This window comes from Oreochromis aureus, linkage group 9, assembly GCF_013358895.1.
Source record: "Oreochromis aureus strain Israel breed Guangdong linkage group 9, ZZ_aureus, whole genome shotgun sequence".
NCBI classification, from domain to species: domain Eukaryota; kingdom Metazoa; phylum Chordata; class Actinopteri; order Cichliformes; family Cichlidae; genus Oreochromis; species Oreochromis aureus.
The window spans coordinates 17485228-17507314 of NC_052950.1; the positions used below are offsets into that span (position 1 = coordinate 17485228).

The 22087-nt window shown below is 41.6% G+C and overlaps 1 protein-coding gene across 2 annotated transcripts in view; it reads left to right on the plus strand.

The window, feature by feature from the left end:
- The first annotated feature begins 394 nt into the window (after window positions 1-394).
- arfgef1 (ADP-ribosylation factor guanine nucleotide-exchange factor 1 (brefeldin A-inhibited)) overlaps window positions 395-22087 on the plus strand; it is a 51151-nt gene continuing 29458 nt past the window's right edge. For both annotated transcript variants that reach the window (XM_039617397.1, XM_031739170.2), the window contains exons 1-4: window positions 395-703; window positions 17312-17342; window positions 21175-21331; window positions 21540-21686. In XM_039617397.1, coding sequence (XP_039473331.1) covers window positions 580-703; window positions 17312-17342; window positions 21175-21331; window positions 21540-21686 — 459 coding nt within the window. In that variant the 5' untranslated portion in view covers window positions 395-579. The remainder of the gene's footprint in view (window positions 704-17311; window positions 17343-21174; window positions 21332-21539; window positions 21687-22087) is intronic.

Consider the following 22087-nt stretch of genomic DNA (forward strand, 5'->3'; position numbering starts at 1 on the left):
TTAAATTGTCGTCTGTGGTCTTTCCTGTCTCACTTATGGGTTTATTTAGGTTCCCAGTCCAATGATAACCTCCAATACCTGCGCTGTAATCTCTTTGGGCCTCAAATGTGAAATTCTAGTGAAACTTGGCAAATATTTTTTTAAAATTGCTATAATTCCTAAACATTTAATGCAGTTTTTGTGTAAAAGCCCTTTAAATGAAGTCTGCTCCTCAGTGGCGGTGCACAGAACCAAAAGTACAGAAAAACTGTGAATTGGTCTAACAAATCGTGGATCTCAGGTGTACATGAATGTGCAGAGAAAGCTCGGGTGTAGGGCCACTTTCATCTCCGTCCTCACTCCCTACTGCCTCACTGCGGCCGTTCTAAAACGTACGTGACGTCGTTTCCTCTCTCCAACATGGCGCAGGAGGCAGGTCGTTAATGGCAATCTGAGGGATTTACCCCACCTTCTGTGTTTATTTATGTTTGTCTGTTAGGGGCTCTGCGGCTGACATTACTAAAGGAATTATATCTCTGTTCGAGGAGGCTGCAGCCCCCCTTGGGACCAGGCACACCTCGCTCCAAATTCCGGTGCGACATGTTTGAGGGCAAAAAGACGAAAAACATGTTCCTTACACGAGCTTTGGAAAAGATCCTGGCCGACAAGGAGGTGAAAAAGGCTCACCATTCCCAATTGCGCAAAGCCTGCGAGGTGGCACTGGGTGAGTTGTGTTGTTTTAGCGTCACGTTGTTGCTGTCTTGGACTCATTGATTTAGACACGTCATGCACCCTTTCACTTATTAACCGGTTATCCTGCAACAATGTCGCAGTGTTTGGCAAGGCACCGTGTGCTTTTCGTTTATTACAAGCTGGCTCTTACTGCGGTCTTATTGCCCTGCGTAAGATTTCAGTAAAACCTATGCATTTAATTGACGTGGCACGGGCTCCGTGGAAATGATTCCGTATAAAACACGGAAATGGTGCAGGAGGGGTGGGTGTTTGCAACGCCGAAGCGATGCTGCGAAACTAGTAGCGATGAGAGCACAGGCCGGACATCACAGGGGAAACAAAGTTGTTTAAGGCTGTGTTTCTCTTAGTCATCACCCTGACACACAAGCACACTCCATATATTCGTCGAACGTAAACTGTGTTTCTCTAAACTACATGATTTCACCCCATTAAGGTGAGATGTTTGCGTCTCTTCCTGGTACAAAGTGGCCGTGCCCCGGTCAGTACAGGAAGGGCTGAAGCCTTTTTTTTAATTCTTATTTTATTACATCTGTTATTTATTAACCTTTTTACTCGGGTGGCCTCGTCTTCTCTGTAAAACTAGACAATGAAGTCGACTTGGCGAGAAGCTTGAGGTTGACAGTTGTCAGTAGCACCTTTATGCTAGGAATGGTGTCATTTCTAGGGGTGGAGAAAAGATAATTTCCGGTTAGTGCAAAAATAAAATTACAATCAGAAGGATTTAAACGAATCAAAAGGGAACATGGTTAAATACAGCCTATTAATGCTTAATACACGTTATAGATTGTACTTTCTGTTCTTATAAACGTGTTTTTTCGCAATAAACCCAAGATTGATCGGCTTGCTATCTAATTAACTGCGCTTTTATTTTGAAATGAACATCACTGCACGTCTGTTTGACCTTCTACTACAGGCGTGAGCTTCACCAACGTTTGCTAGCAGGTGTATCTTGGGAAACGTGACCTTAGGGGTGATAATTAGTGGTAAATGTAAATTTTGTAAAACATTATTTGCAACAAGGAAATTCACCCCGTAAAATATATTTTTTTTTCTCACGTTGGAGTTAAAAATCCTAGCCTGCATAGAGCTAATTTTTTTGTTTTGTTTTTTTCCTGGTGAGTAATATGACACAGCTAGAGAAACAAAGAGTCCTGTTGTGAAGCAGCCAAACATCCTACCTGTCCCAACAGTGCTGCCTTTATCAACACGTGCAGCTGCTGAATGCTTTTGTAGTGGCCTATAGGCAAAATACATGCAGCATATTTGTTTAGACTCTGCTGTGGTGTTTTGTGAAGCTAAACCACCCACATGAATTATATAGCTTTTTGTGCACAGAGCAGCAACATGGTGTTAATTCAGAATAGGAATCTCTATGTAGCATGGTCTTAAAGCAGATGTACACAATTTGCATGGTGCTGTTTCTGTTATTAGTGGACAGTCGGTGTTGTTTCTTCATGTGGGGGGCTTAGGGACTTGATCTGGTGATGTCATCAGTTGGTACTGATTGTCCTTTGCTTCTGATTTTCCTGCTTACCTCGAGGGTTTGATTAAAATGTAGACATTACAGCTGTGAGACAGAAAACAAGCATAAACCATGTGTAGTTTACACAGGCTATGTTTATTCATAAACCATCAAAGTCACCATGGTTACTGGCTGGCATATAGCATTTGTTCACTACAATATGTTGTCATTCTGATTTAAAAATCGCTGGTTAATACTGAATTCTACTTAGCAGTCAGTGGCGGTGAATCTTCTCTAAAAAAGAAAAAAAATTAATAAAACCTTTTAACATCCCAGTGAAGCCGTACACGGGCGCTATGAAATACGAATCTCTGCAATAAGCGCAGTTGTAGCGGCGATGCAGTAGTGTATCAAAAACAACTGGGTGACCCAGTATACTGCTTGACTTACATAATCCCCTTTAGCTCTTGGAGCTCTGAGACATCTCTGAGAAAGTGGCTGTGCCACACTCTCCTCTCTGCTGTCACTGAAAGTCTTCCTGTTTCACATGGTCTCTGTTAAATACCCGTTATTTTCAGCGTTTTTCCGTCTGCAACACAAGGTATCAGGAACAAGCTAAAAAGAAGCTACCTTCGCCAAACAGTTCACCCTCATAACTCCCAAAATAAAGTTCCTCCTGCGTTATCAGTGTCACTCGGCAGTTCACAAAAACTATATCATCTCAGTTTCTCACACTCTCCAAAGTGCCGCTTTAGCAGGGCCCTATTATCTTTGGATCTCACTGTCGGCTTCTTTGAGAGGAGCTGTCTGGTGGCAAAGAACAGTTAACTCAAAATATCAAAGGCCCTTAGACCGTATATGCACACTACCTCCTTGAATTCGGCTCAGGCTTTGGTTCATTATTGTCACAAGTTTCTATTTTCATGTGATTGGATCTGGTTGGTCTCATTGTTTTGTAAAGCAAGCCTCCTCTTTTCCTCGAGTAGCTCTTGTGGCCTTTTGGCTGGTGAAAGATTGGTAATGTGAATGTACACAGCAGTCTAAACCAGGGGGGCTCTCTTCACGCCTCACTGCTAAGAAGAGGGAGCACTTGTTTCCACCTGAGCAGTTGAGTCCCGCTGAGCACAGTGCTCATTATCTCTCCCCTTAGGGGTGTATGATCTGAGGGTCAGCTGCAGAGGTCACAGGAAACCTGTTGCTGATGAAGTCCTATGGAGTTACCTGCCAGCCAAGGATGAGTGAGACGGAAACACTGTGACTGAGTCAGGGATGTAATTTTTTTGTGTTGTTGTCAAATTTGATTGTAAAGTAATACACAAGTCACTCCTTACCACAAAATCTTAGTACATGGTTATACCAACAGTGGGAATAGATGAGAATAGTGAACTGTGTTTGAGTAGAGCTCGATCAGTACTGAACCTTTGAGGGGGAACTGATTTTTACATATTGACCCATATGCTTTACATTGGGGCAAAGTTAAAGCAACTTATGGTGAACACCCTGCCACTTACTTAGCCTTTTTCATTGTGATGCTATCCTACTACATGTGCTTCAGACAGTGCTGAGGGCAATCCATGTTATAATATGGATACAGTTGAGATGTATCTAACATGTTTTATATATGATATATATGTATATAAATAACTGTTGTCAGCTTGGTTTCTGTAAAGTACTGATTGTTTGGGTGATATTCATTAAATATGAATGCAATATGGGGTGGATACTAAACAAATAATCAATAAACCATCATCTAGGTGCTATATTTACTCAGCCTGCAGACTTATGGAGTGCTAAAATGGTAAGTCCTGTTTTCATTGGTTGGTTCGGTAGAGCCCATCTCCTCCCTGGATTTCATTAATTCTTTAATACAGCGGAATAAATGTTGGTGGTTTTTGTTCTGTGTTTTGTCACTCTAGCTTTTCTAGTAGGGCACTGATGTTGTGACTGGCCAACCTTTGGCTGAGTCCATTTAAAAGAAAATTAAAGATATTTGGTCAACTGGTTCAGTCATGTTAAAAATGATGGTTTCTCTGTTAATATGTACTATCACTGAGAAAGACTTCTCAAAGGTGCCTGTACTTTGCTTAACTGCTCCTCTGGCACATAGTGGTTAATAATCATTTAATAGTCAAAATCTTGCAAGAGAAGCTTGTTTAATATTTAGCCAAAGTCCTGTGTTACTTAAAGACATCTAACATATATCAATATTTTTATTACTCCAACAATGACTCGTGAAGTCAACATGATTAGGAAATGTTTCCTGCTTATTGACTGAAGTTTTGCTCCACTACAAGGTTTAATTCGGACCAAACAAAAAACACATTTCCAGCCAATGCCACTTCACTTTGAGATTTACTGTGGCAAATATTTTCCCTGTCCAAGGTCAAAAGAACCTTGAATGAAGCTGTAAACAGAGACAAAATCAGCAAGAGTTTGCAGGGTGTACTTTTGCACAGAGCTCAAGGCCGCCGCTTGCATGGACTACCTTCTCTTTAGAGCTGACCGGGAAGCCAACGGGACAAATGTACCTCTGATCATTAAGATTGGTGGGCACGTGCTCCTCCGCGATAAGCTGCACCGTAGTCGCCACATGCTCAACCATGATAAGCACAAGGTTACGAATGGTGCCGTCTGCTAATTGGGGTTTTTAACCACAATGCGCAAAGATCCCACACAGCCTTCCCTGGATGTGAAGGCTCAAGGCTGCTGTCGGGGGCAAGCCTTCAACGTCTGTACTCCTGCAAAATAACAAACACTAACTTGGATGCTTGACAACCTTTTACTGGCGTCTTTCATTCTCCTTGTGAAAATTTAGCAGAAGGCAGCCAGTTTCCTTTTGATTTCTATGCAGCTGAGGCACACCAAGTAACCTGCTGATGACTCCACCAGACATTTGGGGGCATTGAGGCGTTGAGAAAGTGTAAATGAGGGAAGCAACAGCAGCTGTCAGCCTCCTTTTTTATGTCACTTCTATTTGCCAAGGTACTGTAAATGTTCGGGGCGGTTTGATCCTAACTAGAATCTGATTATACAGGTGCAGTTCAGGTCAAATTCTTATAAGTAAGAAAGGCATCAGTCGAAAAATAATCCATCTTGGAGCTCTGAAAGGTTTGATTTGACCTCGAGACTTGCATATATTATTTTTTTTCTTATTAGAGTCAAAAAATACTTTTGTAAATCTGTTAGAAATTTCCAGAACTCATGGCGACACCTTCAGATTGCTTGTTTTGTCCAAGCAACACTTTAAAGTCCAAGCATATTCAATTCAGAGTTATATACTGTATATTTATATACTACTTAATTTTAGATTGTAGCATATGTTTAAAAAAGTACAATAAGTTTATTAGGATAAATTGTTCTCCAATCATGTTTTCTCTTCTGTTTTCTTAAGGAAAAGGTCCCACGTCTGGTTTCTGTCTCATTTCCACCCCTCCAGACCAAGTGCAGACACAAAAGCTGCTTGTAACCCCAAAGGTTGACTGGTGTTCAGATAGCGAGCAGTGGAGTAGTTAACATGGCGGAGCCTATTCTAGCTCTGAAAGCATAAGTAATCCTTTTATCTGTGCAGTGGAGACTGTTTAGAATGTAGAAAGGAGACTGTGTTTTTGTCCTCCTCACACTTTGTTATGCTTACACTGATATGTCCATACATAATACATCATTTCTTTCCACTGATGCCTCCTTCAGTCCTGGGACAGGTGATAAATTAATTATAGTCTACTGCAAACAGATGAGGCACATGATGAGAAACCCTCCTCCCTCTGTGTTGCTTTCAGTTTCATCTTGCAGGACTTTATTTATCGGGGTCATCTATCTTGTATTCGTCTATTAGCTGTATTAATTTGTGTAAATTTGCTACTGAGCAAATTATGTGGCGCAGTTATATTTTTTTTATTCAGTTGTGGGGGGTTTTGGGTGGGGAGGGTTTGTTTTTTTGTTTTTTTGTTTTTTTTTGCACTTTGGAGCAATATAAGTGTTTATAGGTACTTTAATATGGTTCAACTTATAAATAAGTCCAATGTCAGCAGACATGCAGGCTGTTAACCAGCTGTGTGCCATTGTTTATCGTCCTGAAAGTCTGCGATTTGAGCTGTGTATTAATCTGAGTCTTAATTTAGATCAGAATGTAATGAATATTATGGTATTCTGAGCTTGTAGAGCTGTCAATACTTCAGTAGTCACATAGTGGAGACTGTAGAGATTGACTAGGAACATGCTGTGGAACAAAGGTCCCTTAACTGGATGAACTGGATGAGCTTTAACAAAGTGGTAACAAAGTTGAAAAATGAATTCAACTCATACTCTCGTGGCTACTTGAAACAGACTCCATCAGCAGAAATAGAAATATGTGCGGCCTGGTACAAAAAACAGCTTTGCTTTCTGTATCTAACTCATGCTTTCATGACAGTTGTGCATAGAGGGAGTTTATTTATTTAGTTTTTAAAACAAGTCAACCATCAAATTTTTATTGAGGCTAAAAGTTTGGGCATGGCAAAAGGTAGAGGCAGACACAGCAACTGCTGCCGCTAGCAGGTTTGTGCTTCACCTTTGCTAATTCAAGATACTGCAAAAGGGCCTCTGTGTATTTTGGAGAATTTATCTTTTATATGTTTGACAAATAACATTTCCTTTGTGTGGATAATAATTGACTGTCTGTGGATAAACATTGCTAGCTGAGCTTGCTGTTGCTAGCTGTGGTGCAGCTGGAGCTCGTCTTGAAGTGACAGGAATGAAACGTATTCATTGTTGATGGTTAGTCTAGCTCACAAGCTAGCACTTTCTGAGTAGAGTAAAGGGACAGTTGTATTAAATTGCACTACGATATGTTTTTTTTTCTATGGTACATAAATGCTGCCAAATAACTATGGCTGCAGATAAAGTAGTAGTGCACAATAAAATGTGAAATAACAGCTTGTGTTGATGTGCCATTCTCAAATGTCACAGGGTAGATGTCAGAGAATTTGAAACTTCAGTTTTTTAACAAATGTCCAACTTCTGCATAATACTTACACTATCAGTGTCAAAATAACAAAAGTCTCACACAGTGCTTCCACTTAGAAACAAAATATCCCCTAAACATAAATCTTAGTTTGTGAACAGACAAAAAAATGACTTTTGTCAGTATTTAAACTGAGAACTTCCTTAGGCTTAGTGTTTGTCTCCAGATTCTGTAGCCTGCACGCTGTTTAATAAGCATGTCTTTAGCAAAGCTATGGCATTCGGTGTCGCTATGTTTAGCTTTTTGTCAATGGTAAGACGCTGGAGAAGCCGACTCAATTGACTGTTACATGAGGATTCTCCTAGTTGTTTTCATGATGAATTAGCGCAGTCTCACGGAACTTCTGGCCCTTCCTTTCGACAATCTCCGGCATTGGAACCGTCATCTGTTACATAATGTGTCCAACCACAGTGGAATTATTAAAGATGCATTAATTTCAATAACAAAGCCAACAGCTGAGTAATCGAGACCTTGTGGAGGCAGAGCACTTTGGGACTTTTTGGCTACAAAATTAGAGCCTCGATTCAGCCATGGGAGTGAGACTGGTGATTAGAAGGGCTTAATGGATTGGCTGTTCTTTTTTTTTTTTAAGAGTGGGAGAGGTGGGACATCACACAGTTGCACTCGAGAAAAGTTAAATAATACATATCACATATCGCCCAGCTCTAGGGACAGTTGTATTAAAACGCATAAGTGCACATGTGATTAGGTAGCCCAGACAACCTCTGACAGTCTTTCCTTCTTCCACACCAAATGTAATTACTGCTGTGCAACCTTTCCTTTCATCGTGAACAACAGAAATGTCAGAGGTCTGATTTTTCTCAGGCTTTCTTCGCGTTCCCCTAAACATGGCAGGGCAGGTAGACGCCGACAGGTGCCTACAACAACAGTTTATTCTCAGATTGGCCAAATGTTTGTGCAGTTTCTGTAGCCTGAGCCTCTGTTTTAAAAGTGTGTGGATATGCTACATAATGGGTCCAACCAGGTAAATGCTACATAATGTGGATTATTAAAGATGCATTAATTTCAATAACAAAGCCAACAGCTGAGTAATCGAGACCTTGTTTGCACTTTGGGACTTTTTGATTACAAAGTATACCTGAGATCCAATCATGAAGTCTGGATACCGGGGTTGGAGTTTGTCACTGGTTCGCGAGCTGTGATCATGATTGTTTTTGGGGTAAAAGCAGTCTGACTGAGATGAATGATTAGCTGATCATGACAGTCTTATGGTCTTCCACACCAAATGTAATTACTGTGCCAACCTTTCCAGGATCCATGCCAAATGCAGATGGGCTCTAAAGTCTTTGAAATGGAAATAGTGCTGCAGAAGGCGGATGCCCTTTGTCGCTCTCCAGCTCCTTTCTCAGGTGATGGAAACTGAGTCAGAGATTAACCTCTAACCTCTTGCATATGTATATGCATGTGCATGGGTAGCGATTGCTGCGGTCCCATTGTGAAGAAGTGTTGTTATCATAGTGCAGATTTTTTTTACTCAACCAAGGTCCAGGAATTGATCAGGCTGCAGTGAAATCCTTCACATTGTCTCTCTTTCTTATATGTCTTATTTCTTCTGTGTTATAGATGAACAAAAACATGTCTGATTACAGTCTAGAAATGATTACTGTCCTCCTGCACTGTGGTGGTAGCTTTACAAAAACAGCAACACAATGCTTCTATTGCACATACAAAAACTAAACCCCATAATCTTAGAGCTAATAAAAAGGCAGGTTTATTAAGCTTATTTTCTTTGGAAAATAGCCTCGTCCTTGCCTCTGCTTCCTCTCGCTTTCTCCCTTTTCTCTCCTCCCTCTGAGTCTGAACCCAGTGTCCCCTCCCAGCGAGCTGTTTTCTAGCTGCTTGTCTTGTGACGTGTTGCGGAGCATCTCCAGAGAGCTGCCTGTTTATCTCTCTCCCTCCCACCAGTGTAGCAGCCGTGTGCATGCTCTGCTGTGTCTTAATTGATGAAATGTTCGAGGTCTCATGAGATTTTTTTTCTTTCTTCTTCTGGTGTGGGCGCATGCGCGTTTTTGATTGCATTTGATTGTTATTCCGCGCATGAACTTTACGCTGGCTAAAAATGTCTACTTATTGAATTAGTGTTGATCCAGCAGCTTTAGTCAGCTAAGATATATTTGCCCAGGTGAACGCATCCTCACAGGGCTGCCATTGAGTGCATTTACCTGCTGTGCACGCTGTTGTTGCCGTCAGTGATAATGAGCGAATCCTGCAACAAGACGACCGGACTGCAACATTTTGGAGAAGAATTGCACGCTGGATGGGTTATAGTTTTATTTCAGTTTGTTTTTGCTCCAAGCTTTCTCTCACAGATGTCCATGTAGAGTTTACTGGTAGTAGCAAAACACAAATGTCAAACATATCCTAACGAAATTTTACATTTGGTCTCACTGAGACGGAAAAATAGAGAAACACCTACTGATTTGCATAGCAGTAAAGCTAAACTGGCAAACAGAAATCGACAATTTGCGAGTTTACTGAGTCGCCAAAAGTTATTGAAATTCCAAGCAGATGTCTTTTTGTGTGTACTTTGTTTGCACCACCTGCTGCACCCTTCTTCCTTCTGACACTAGGTTGGTACTTGACCTTCTCGAGATGGGCAGCTTCATTGCCTTACAGCCTTTTAGCCCTGTTTAGATTTAATCTACAGAAATAAGTGAAAACTTGTCCGATTCTCGTCACCATGTCTACTTGCAGCAAAAGTAACCAACGACATTGTGCTTGCTGTTACACAATGCAAATTACACATGCATAAACACACATGAGGAGGCCTTAGGATGTGTGAATCCAGGGTTTACGGTCCTGGCGAGTTATTCCTGTGGCAGACACTCCTCGCAGATTGCTGTTGAGGCTGAGGAATGCTTCGTCATGGCACTCGGGCAGGGTGGCACACGGGAAGGGGGGAGACTCAACTTGATCTGCAAGTAGCTCCCGGCAGCAGTGGGAGACGAGAGGGAGCAGGTTGTTTTTGCGATGCTGCGTCTTGAAGCGGGACTTTGATATGTTGTATGTATGATGAAAGCAGGCTGTTGTTCTTGTGCTAGCGGACGTGGCGTTTTCAATTCATCACCACGTGTAGCCGAGGCGTCTCATAAATGTAGTACACCCTTAGCCTCGGTACAGACTTCCATGAATATTCAAGCACATCTTTTATCAACGCTGTTTACAATCTCAGAAGACAAACACTCCTTTTTGAGGAACGGGGTGTGAACTGTAGTGGTCAACAGCATATTTCTCATTCAGTCATTGCTACATTTTCTTCTCTCAGGGTTTTAAACTGGCAACCCTCCCACAATCCCACTGCTAACCTTTTGCTCAGGGCTTCCAAATACTTCTTGCTGATTCATCAGCCTTATGTACTATGGCTGCCTATTGGAATGCTAAGTGGCTAACTACACTGTTGTGTACTTCATATCTAAGCCATGATCAGCTTTTGCTGTAGCTCAGTGTAAGTGTGATTGAAGGGGATCACTGATAAGCCCCTGTGAAACACATATTATATAAAGCACTACAGGAACCTGTCTCAGTTCACTGTCAGGTTCAGCGATTGAGTGTGATGTTGGTGTCTCTCTCTTCACATCAGGCTGTGCTTATCCTAGCATCTCAGTCAGGCACTGTCTCTTACACGTATGAGGTTTTTGTGCTTTCATCTGTCAGATCATTGGCTATTAGTTGCTCATACTGTTATATCTGTGTTGTATATGGCTCTAATAACAAATCATTGTGCCTTACGTGCTCTTTTCAGATAAGTGCATTGTTTTAGTAGTGCTGTCATGCTGTCAGGGGTGGGATTTGGTTGTTTTGTGTGAGCCGACTTCAGGCTGAGGCACTAAAACTCGGGTCTCTTCACCATGTCATCATCTCATGTATTTTTCACAGGCGGCACTGATGTGTAGGTGTCACATAGCAGACTTTAGTTCACAGGCAGGGACACGAGCAAAAAGAAGCCGTGATCCGCTGCGAAACGTAAATAAAAACGATGTGGGGATATATGCGGTTATGAGTGAGATATAAATTACATTGTGATGTTTGGTAGCGCTGACTCAGCAGCTTGCATAGGTGTTGTGATACATAAGCTGGCTGGGGTTGCAGAAGTGAATGTTTTCTGAATATGAGGAAGTTTTTGTTTTGTTTTTTTACTTACCCATCAGGAGGCTGTTAATATAGCAGGTGCTGCAGTATGATTTTATTGTGGGGAGGTGCTTGATTAGAATGTGTGTGTCTGTGCCTGTGTGCTTGAAAGTATTAATGAATGCCCATTTATAGTCTTGCCAGCACTCAGAGGCCACACTCTACCCACTCTTGCCTTTATACAGGTGTGGAGACTGCATTCACTCCAGAGCAGAGCAGAGCAATGATTAGCCAGCTTTTCACTGACCCTCTCTGCAGCTTAGAGACAGTTTTATTGGGAAGGGGGCACTTCAGTAAATGACAGCCTCAGGGTATGTGGGCTCGCCCTAAAGTATCTGGGCTAAACTTTTTATAGGACTGGCAGGGTTAGCTGGAGTGTGTGGACACAGGTGCTCAATCTAACAACTAGCAGCTCATTTTAAGAAGTAGTCCTGTGTGATTATACACCAGAGAAAGACATAGTTCTATACGTAGTTGACCCACTTGTCCTTGGATGATGAAAAAAACGTGTACTGTAGGCCTAAAAAGACTCTCTCCAAGGGGCTCAGATTGGATGTGCAGACATTATTGCTCATTTAAGTCGTAGTGTTGGGATCTGGGTCAAAGTCAGGGTAAGAGTGAGGAGACAGAAAGTTGGGGGAGCTTTACAAGACTTTTTGTTGCTTTGTGATGTGGGTGATGGCTGATGAGCAGGATGGCTCCCTGTAATGTATCCTGTGAGTGTATGTAAGCCATAAGACACCTATAACAGATGCATTAAGACACCTGTTATGGATTAATCGGAGCAGTTTCCTGTCCGCCAGTCATTTAGCTGTAATCCTGGCACAGCAAAATCAACCCTGTAAGTAAGAAAGAACTTCAAGCAATTGATTGATAATGTTTCTAGTAGTTCTGTTTTGTGACTTTAGACAAATGAGCCAAATTTATTGGGATTTTTGTTCATTTTGAGAAATCTCTGGCTATGGGGCAGTCTGATTTTTGAAGTTTTAGTTACAAAGTTTCAAAGTTTTACCAGTTGGCCCACAAAAGCCCCTTCAGTGGACCCCTGCTCTTTTCCAAGTGTACTCATCGGACTGAAAAGTGGTGAGCAAATTGGCTTCATCTGCATCACTGTCACCCCATGTGACAGCCGTGTGGAGGAGGTCTTCCTGTCTTCTCCTGTTATTTCCTCTTTTATACCACAAACAAGTGTGCAGAAAGCTTTAGTTATGCAGCACTAACACTAAATACCTTGGTACACCTTGGTTTCTTTGTTGCTGACCTTGAAGATAAAGTAAATCAAGAATGAGGCTTGGTAAATAAATCACAAAGGGTTGACTTCTATCACCTTGTGATAACAAACTAAAGTTTGGAGATATTTATGTGGGAAGGCTCTTTCAGATAGTTTGGTTTATTGGACAAATACAGCCCAGTTTGATCTCTAGTGGGATAGACCATTCAAACCATTAAATAACCAGTAATCTTTTTCTTTTCTTTCTTTCTTTATTTTGCTACAAAAACAAAACCCAAAAGATCCTAAATATGTTTACAGTGATTAAAAAGTTTCCTCTGCTAAGTAAGAATATAAAGCTGTTAAGGCACACTTTTCAAACAGCTCTTTATCTTCTGTCATCATAGAAACACTAGTGTTCTTCTGCGGGGTGGGGCCGGTTTCCTTGTCGGTAAGAAGGCTGTAAAACTGGCAGGGAAACTGAAAGATCAGATAAGCACTCTCATAACAACTTTAATTTTAAATGGAGTGGAAAGTTTAAAATGATGCCCTCCTACCCTGCAGTTTTCACACTTTGCAAAGCCATCCATTGGGTCTAGATTGGACCCTTTGGCATTTTTTTGGCGTGTGCTTTTCTTTATTTCTTCCACTACATTGAACTTTTTAGTCATGTCTTCTGGCCAAAACTGTGCCTGTGAGTTTTCTGATTGAGACCATAGATCGCACTTTGGTAGCTCATTTGTGCTTCCTTGTCTTGTTTGTGACAAGTGCAGTGTTTTGGCTTTTATATGCCAACGTAATTCAGCTCGGTATCCAAGGAAGGAAACAATGACATCATGACTCAGTAAAAGTGGAGACAAATTAATAAGTGTCTAGGTTTCTGTGTGTGTTAATGCTACTCTCTCATCTTTGCCCACTTCCTGCTTTGCCTCACAACTCTGCATATGTTTTGCTTTGAAAACCACAACTGGCAAAGCGGTCATAATTTGCCATAACTTTAACATCCATCTCCAGTGTCCAGCACTGCTCCTCCTTATCATTATTACAACAAGCCACCGTTGCTATGGTTTCAGTGTTCAAATCCTGAGGTGACAGTTTCTCATCGATGCACGGAGCTAATTACTTGATGCTTACTTACACAGTCAACGTGACAGTCCCCACCCCTCCTGTCAAAATGACTGGTTTTGTGCCGGCTGCCCGTCTGCTTGTTTGACTTCTCTGTGCATTTGCATAAATCTGATAGCGGCCCAAGCAATCGCTTGACGTGAAGCTAATGCTGATAGCGGAATAGCCAGGGGTCAGCATGATTATAGTTTCACACATCCCGTAATAGAGGCCTCTAGAGTCTTATTGGAATTTTAGTGTCATGCAATACCGACAGTAAGCAGAGCAGGAGAGATGCAATTTTACACCATGTTTTCTTTCATTGTAACATGCAGTGCCTGCAGTGATGTAGCACTGATGTTCGACTGGGTCTTTTTCTATCATGTTTGCTTTTTTCCTGTTAAACTGAAGGGATAGATCTGAAAGATCGGACTGTAATAATTATTCACTTTGGAGACGATTTCTTAGGAGCTAATTGGTCAAGGTTTGGTCAAAACTGAAATGGTGTTCACCAAACGAGGTATCAACATGACTAAATTAACTCTAAAACTGACCCATTCAGAGTTGACATTACAGCTTCGGGGTGCCGGCGTTTTAAGTGCTCGTGCACTCCAGTAGTGCTGTTGTGGAAGGAAAGCTTGCACAATTTTTTTTTCTGTGAACCGCTTTCTATTTTCTTCCTTCCTCCTGTTTTGCCATTCGCGAACCAAGTTTTTCTTCGTTAGTACTAACTAAAGTCTTGGCAGGCGATATAGGCGATACTGCCCCCATAGCTTCCTGTAGTGTACTGCAGTTACAAAAACACATTTGCGTGATTTTAGAGTATGACACGTTGAGAATTTTTATAGTGGACGTCATCGATTATGCCGACCAATCGTTTCAGCCCTAACTTACACTTACCAGACACCTAATTCGGCACACCTTGCTAATACCATATTGGCCTTGAGAACTGCCTTAATCCTTTTGTAGCACAGATTCAACATGGGTGCTGGAAGAATTCCTCAGAGATTTTGGTCCATATCGACATGACAGCATCACACAGTTGCTGCAAATTTATCAACTGCACATCTATGATGTGAATCTGCTGTTCCACCCCATCTCAGAGGTCCTTTATGGAGTACATTGGAGTACAATGAACTCACTGCTCATGCTCAAGAAACCAGTTTGAGAATATTTGAGACTTTTGCATCTAAAACAAAGCAGCAGGAACCGTTTGTTGACACTGTGCATTGGGTTACATACAACTCCTGCACAAACACACACAGAGTGACAACAAACCAGGTGAAAACGACTAGGTGTGGAAGAAAGCTCAATCAGCCACAATGTTAAAACCCCTTTCTTGATATATGTGAGTCCTCCTTGTGTATCCAGGAGTGGATCCTTTGGGCCTGCATGGAGGCCATGGATTATCCTGCAGATGCCCATTCAGATCAGAGTTAGAGCACTTTGAACACTTGGGTTTCTTTGTTGTGTCTCTTGACTCGTTCCTGTGCGGTTTTATATGTGGCAGAGAACTTAATGTTGTTCGGAGATGTGCCGATTTACAGTCTTCTGTCTGTTGTTAAGCAACATCATGATAATCACTGTAATATGATCCGTTATCTCTGAAGGCACACATGATTTCCCACTCCTATGTAACCTCGAAATTATGTAACCAATTCAGATAACATACGTTAATACTTAATCTCTGTCCTTCTGAAGCCACCCTCCATTTCAGGTCAAATATCATTTGTGTTTACCGATTACATGTTTCATATTCAGAGCATATACTAGAAATATATGTTGAAAAATGGATGCTAGGCATAAGGTGAGAAAGATCCTCTGATGTCCTGTTGCAGTCCCGAAGAAGTGAAAATATCTGCATTAGTATCAGCTCAGCTTCTACAATCATGCTTTTTAACTGAATCAAGAGAATGAGGGGAAAAACTGTCACAGCCTTGTTATTTATTAAAACAGATGATTTGGCCACAGGAGTCGCAATCCTGTTCTGTCTGCTGTAGAATAAAGATGTTAAAAGATGATAATTGTTTTGATCTTATGTCAGATTTGAATCCACATGAAAAAAAAATCCTGTGGGCCGGTTGTGACTGCATGTAAACGGATGTATAAATTAGCATCAGACAGTTCGGAAAATCGTCCTCTCCTGAGTTGTGCAGTCAAACACGGTTGAAACCAGCTTTAATTTACTTCCACAGAGTGTTAAGAGCTAAATATTCTCACCAAGTGGATTTCTTTGAAAGGACCCGTTAGCCTTCCAGCGGTGAAATAATTGAGCTGTCATTGCATTACTGGGGTTTTTCCCAATCATCGCTCGGCTCGTGCAATTCTGTGAGGACTCTGCCGATTGACACTGTGTTTTTTTTAAAAGCTTCCTCATTGAAGGCTCCCTTTAATGTCTAGTACCAATTGGCCTCTCTTCCGCTCTCTCTAGCTCTATTTCTGTCTCAGCTTCTCCATCTCTCTCTCTCATCCCTCCCTCTGTGTGTCTGCCTCTCTTGTTTTTCTGCTCTTCTGTGTCAGTGCTCAGCAAGTTCATACAACTGCTTTCATGCCTGGAGATCTGTGAAATAAACACAAATGTTGGCCTGGCTCGCGGACACGGCGCACACTGAATAATGATTACATTTTGGGGACTGAGTGCTGCAGCTGAGGCAATACACAAACCAGTCTCCTCTCTGGTTTGTGTATTAGGGACGCAAACAAGACCGTCACCATGACGAAACAAGTGCATTCAGGCGGAACCCCACCCCAACAAGCTGTACAGTGAACGCATCAACTTAAAGCATCTTAGATATTTTTAATACAGATGTGTTTGAAAATTCACTATGTTGATGCACTAAGACTGCAGATATGTTCGATGTGTGCAGCTGTATTGTAACTTGGGGGGGGTCCTCACTCTGAATCAGCCTTTGGGAGCCGTGAATGCACACATGAACAGGATTTGTTGGTGTCAGTAAAGGCACCATGTGTGTAAACTTTCCTTGGCAGAAACCGAAACGTTTTGCTGTCATTTATGAATATTTGCTAAACCATAAACATCTATTGTCCAGAAATTAATTAATTTTCCTTTGGCTCCGGCTAAAACCTTATTGAAGGGTGCCAACAGTTCCTCTGGGAAGGAAATTGGTGGCTGCACATAGACGTCAGTTTCCAGATTGGTTCTGAGTAACCCTTTGGTTTTTATTCTGATCATTCAAACTTAGAGCAGACCTGTTGTTCTAATTTCCAGTTCCATATTTTTATTCTTGGACTCTGCAAGAGTAATTTACCATGATACACAATTCAAAAAAATCCTTTTGTATCTTTTACTGGGCCTCTCTTCATCCTGAAACAGGCCTTTTAGCTCTTTTTCCTTGAAGGGCATTCTCTTTAAGCCAGCTTTCCTCTGATTGGCTACCACTTGTAAACAGAAGGTTTCAACAGTGTTAGCCTATTTTTGTTCATAGCCCATGTGGGGCTATATAAAATAATTAAAAACAGTGAAAACTGAGCACTTAGAGCAGTTTACTGCTTCTGCATACATTGACCTGATCATTTGAAACTTTTGGCCATGCATAATATGGGCTTTCAGTTATTAAAAAATATGTTAAATACTGCCCACAAATTCCTATATTTGACTCGTTTAACATGTTGTCCCTTTTTTTCTGTCTTTCAGAGGAAATCAAAGAAGAATCTGAAAAGTTAAGGTAAGCAGTTGATGAATGAAGTCACACAATAAGGCAGCAAAGGTCATTTCACGGGTTTTGTCACTCCATGCGTGTTCAGGCACTGTAAAATTCATGACTCACTTGCAAGTCTTTCTGCTGCTTTTGCCTGTTTGCCTGTGTTCAGGTGTGTGTGTGTGTGTGTGTGTGTGTGTGTGTGTGTGTGGATTAAAACTGTGTGTGTGTGTGTGTGTGTGTGTGTGTGTGTGTGTGTGTGTGTGTGTGTGTGTGCATGTCTCTGGTGTGTTTTTGTTTGTGGCTCTCTGCCTGGCTTGTTCCCAACAGTGCCTTGCCTTCTCATTAATGGATTTCTTTATGAAGCTCTGCCTAATGCCTGTGTGTGTGAATGTGTGGGGTGCTCATGAATGGGCTTCGAAGTAACATGGGCTTTGGAATGAAATGTAGCATGAATGCCACCTCGCCTCTTTCCCATCCTTTCTTCCTCACGCCAGCTCATTTTTATTTCCCACTTACATTTCTGTCCCTCATCATTTTCCCCTTCGCACACAATCCTTCCCTATTATTTCACTCACTTCTCTCCAAATTAGATTTACCAGTAACTTAAAATTCATCAGAATTTTAAGGTTAGGGATTCTGTGCAGCCAGCACCAGGCTTAAAGAAGTATTGCTGCTTGTGTTTTCACCTCAGGTGCTTCACAACTCTTTTTGGATAGATGCAATACTCTAGCTTTGCTACTTATGAATACAAACACCCTGGTTGAGCCTGCAGCCCAGTTTAAATAGGTTTTCTCTGTGCATTCATTCTGTAATGTAATTGCAATAGTAGGCATGGGCAGTGTCTAACTAAGTACATTTCAAATCACTGTTTAAAATCAAATCTTGTTACAATAGCTAAATGTATGCAAAGGAAACAGGTACTAAGCATTACTGGCTAATCTAATCACTGTGATATTTAAACAAAGCAGCCACATAAAGCTCATGTTGTATGAAAACCATTAATGGTGTTTTAGGGAATTATTCCAGAATCATTTCATAATCTTAAAAAAATGCTCTTATCAGTTAACCACAACACCACATAAAGGCATGAAAGATAAAACATTTAAGCTCTACAAAGCGACCTGCACTCAGTTTACATGAGTTTACATGAATTAGGTTTTCTCAGTTTTCTGGGACCAATAAACATTGAAACTTTCCAATATTCTCAGGACTTGTTCTGTATCTTGGTTTAAAATAAGTGACTTTAAAATTGCATTCTTGCCAAAAGTTAAAGCGTCGATAACGCACTAATCTGCAAGACTAGATCCAGCTTTTGGTCTTCCAATAAACCCGTCAGCTATACTTTGATAACATACACTGTAATGAGCCATCTACAGTTAACACCTCCAAGCTGCTCAGCCATGGTAACCCATGCTATGAAGCTCCCAGTACACAGCTTTTGTGCTGATGTTAATGTCAGAGGAGGACTGGAGCTCTGTGGGTATAGAGTCAGCAGGGGGTTGGCGACATTATGTGTCTCAGTACGCAGCGACCCAGCTTTGTAACTTTGAGCTGCTGTGTTCCTAATGCCTTTCACTTTGTAATAATACCACTTGCAGTTGAACTAGTCGGAAAGAAATTGCACAAACTGCCTTTTTGCAACAGTAGCATCCTGTTACACTAATGTGATCATTAGAGCGACCCATTCTTTACAAGTGCTTGTGAAGGCAGACTGCATGGCGAATTGCTTGATTGTTATTTTAATTTTTTTATAAACCTGTGGCAACGAGCTGTGTCCTAATACTTTTGTCTATATGGGGTAGCATCTAGAAACAACAACCAGCATTCTGACGCTTTAAGACTTCCTGTTTTGTGCACTGGTCATTCTTTAATAATGTCGATACATTTTTAAAAAAGCTCTTAAAGTTAAATTGTCATCAGGAAACGGACACTGGTTTGGAGTCGGTGTGAAAAGCAAAATGGGGATTGCGTTTGCCAAAACACAGACTGTTTACCTGCATACAGGCCAAAGCCTGCTGTATGATCGGCCAACACAACACGTAATGCAAACAGACTGAAAGCTTCCAGCAGCCGATTTTCTGTCCCTTGTCTGAGGACTGTGCTTATTTAAATGCTGATGTATCTTTGCAGAGATTAGCTCAGGATAAAGATGGAGGAAACGCTCTGGTTCTGTCCAAAGGTGACAGATTTGACCAACCGGCAGCCCTGAAGTCCTGAAGTAGTACACAATAAGATACATTCTATGGATTCTTTTTGTTTTCTTTGCAAGGAAATTAGATAAACTTTCTGTGAAACTAAAAGCAAAGTGCAACTGCTAATGAAAGCACACGATTGAGAGCTTGTAAGGAAACATGGCTCCAGTAAGGATTTTTAAGCGCTTGTTTCCAAGATAAAGATGAACCTTTGACTTCAGCATTTAATCTAATGCAGTATTCAGTTACATGTAATAACACTGATATTAAATCATGCTTTGCCACACACATTTGTTGTCTCTTGCCAGACCAGTTACATGCTGTTAGCTTCAGTCGATGCAGGATGTGCTGGCTGTGCTGTCTGACTAGAACTCAGTTTTATAGTGTTTATGTTTTATAAGCAGCCTGAGCCTGACATTGGGCTTATAATAAAGGGCTGAGCAGGCTAGGTGACATTAAGCAGGGAGTTCAGGAATAAACCAGCGGAGACGAGCTCCCTGCAGATCCACAACATAATAGCTGAGAGAGAAATGGAGACTGGGTCAGACCAGTAATAAGCTGACAGAGTGGATGCTCTTTGCTGAATCATAGCAAAGATCTTTTTAATCATTTTAATGTTGTTGTCCACAACGTTTTTGAAGAAGACTGTAAGCCTGGTAAACGGGTTCATGTTTTCCATTTTTATACTCGTATATTTGTAGCTCCTTCCCTGTCCAATCATCTTTAATTTGTGATAATTAATACCCATTTCCTCGGCTGCTTTCAGACAACTTATATTATATTTCTCTCCAGCCCTCTAAGCGTTCTCCCTTCTTCTGCTCCTCTCTGAGCACCCTCATTTTCCTGGTGAATTCATGCTGCTTGATGCCTCTTTCGTTTTTAACTGGCTCTGAATCATTTTTCCCCTCTTCTCTTCTTGTACAAGCAATCCATCCTCGCTTCTTTCGGTCTCTGATTGTGCCCTTCTTTGCTCGACGTGGTCGTCCTTCTAAAAAAAGAGCTGAACTCGTCCTTTTTCCGTTGCCAAGACATAAACAATGCAGCCCCCTCCACCGCTAGCCGTCTCCCTCCCTTTCTCTGTTCTTCTCCTCTTCCAGCTTGTGCAGTCTGGGTGTGGTGGTAGTGCTTAGGGATGCTGTAAAGACATGGCTGCTGAAAGCGATGGTCTATATTTTAAGGCTGTCTCCGGTCTTTTAAAAATTCCAAAAAAATAGCAGTGTAGTTACCAGTCGTGCAGGAGGAGATGCTTTGTCAGCATGGACCCATGGCAAAGCTTGAATTACAAAACCTCTGGGATTACTACCCCAGGCACTACATTAGATTCAGTGTAATAAAAAATGTTCTTACTATTCATTTCCCCCCTCAGGAACAGGATAAAGCACGGGGTATTCTTTGGTTTAGCTTGTTTGATGTCCTGCTCCAGCTGTGGAGCAAGCAGAGGTTGTTCTTTACAGTGAAGCACGCCATCCCCGGCGCTTTTTCGTGTTTGTTTCAGGCTTGGATGTCAACAAAAGTGTTAGTGTGTCATGCTGATTTTTCTGCCCCGTTTCTTTTCTTGTGACTCCAGATGACAGACAGGACCACAGAGTCACAGTGTTTATCTCACGGTCTCTGTCCCTTTCTTTCTCTTTTTAAAAATTTATTTATTTTCCTTCCCTCCCCAGTCCACCCGGTGGAGACGGCAAATCAGGTTCCAGCACTTTACCGCCAATCAAATCAAAGACCAACTTCATCGAAGCCGACAAGTACTTCTTGCCGTTTGAGCTGGCATGTCAATCCAAATGTCCCCGCATCGTCATCACCTCGCTCGACTGTTTACAGGTCAGTGGCGGGACAAGTCACACCGCAGACCCCCGAATGCTTGCACGAGTGTTACTTTATGGCAGCGACCTGTGTGCTGGGCTCTGCCTTTACTGTATCTTTGGATGTCTTTGAAGAAAAATAAGTTCTTTTAATTCCATGCTACCAGGTCGTTTCGTTGTGTTTTTGCATATGTGTGTTTACGTCTGCATATTCGTGTGACTTTTAGAAGCTGATAGCGTATGGCCACCTGACGGGCAGCGCCCCGGACAGCACGGCTCCGGGCAAGAAGCTCATCGACAGGATCATCGAGACCATCTGCGCTTGTTTTCAAGGACCTCAGACTGACGAGGGCGTGCAGCTACAGATTATTAAGGTGTGCTGCCTTCCCCGTCTTCTGACATATCGCAGCTTGTCGCAGACACGCTCAATACACACTTCAGAGAATTTAATTAGCCGACAGTCATTCCTTAAAAGACCACATCTGTGTCTTTATGTGGCTTTGATCTGCAGTAATCTTTAATGATACCTGCTGTTTGTGGCTGCAGCAGATAATCCTGCTGGACTGTTTAATAACACAAATATTATTTTACCTTATTAATATGTATGTCATTTGAAAAACAATCTGTAATTATATTGTAAATATGATTACTTGGATTTTTTTCGTTTTGTCTCGGAGACTTTTACCTGACAAAGTCAATGATAGTAGCAACTATTTAAGTTTCAATATTAGTTGTGAATCTGTTTTATATTTATTGTTAATAACTTGCTGTCCCT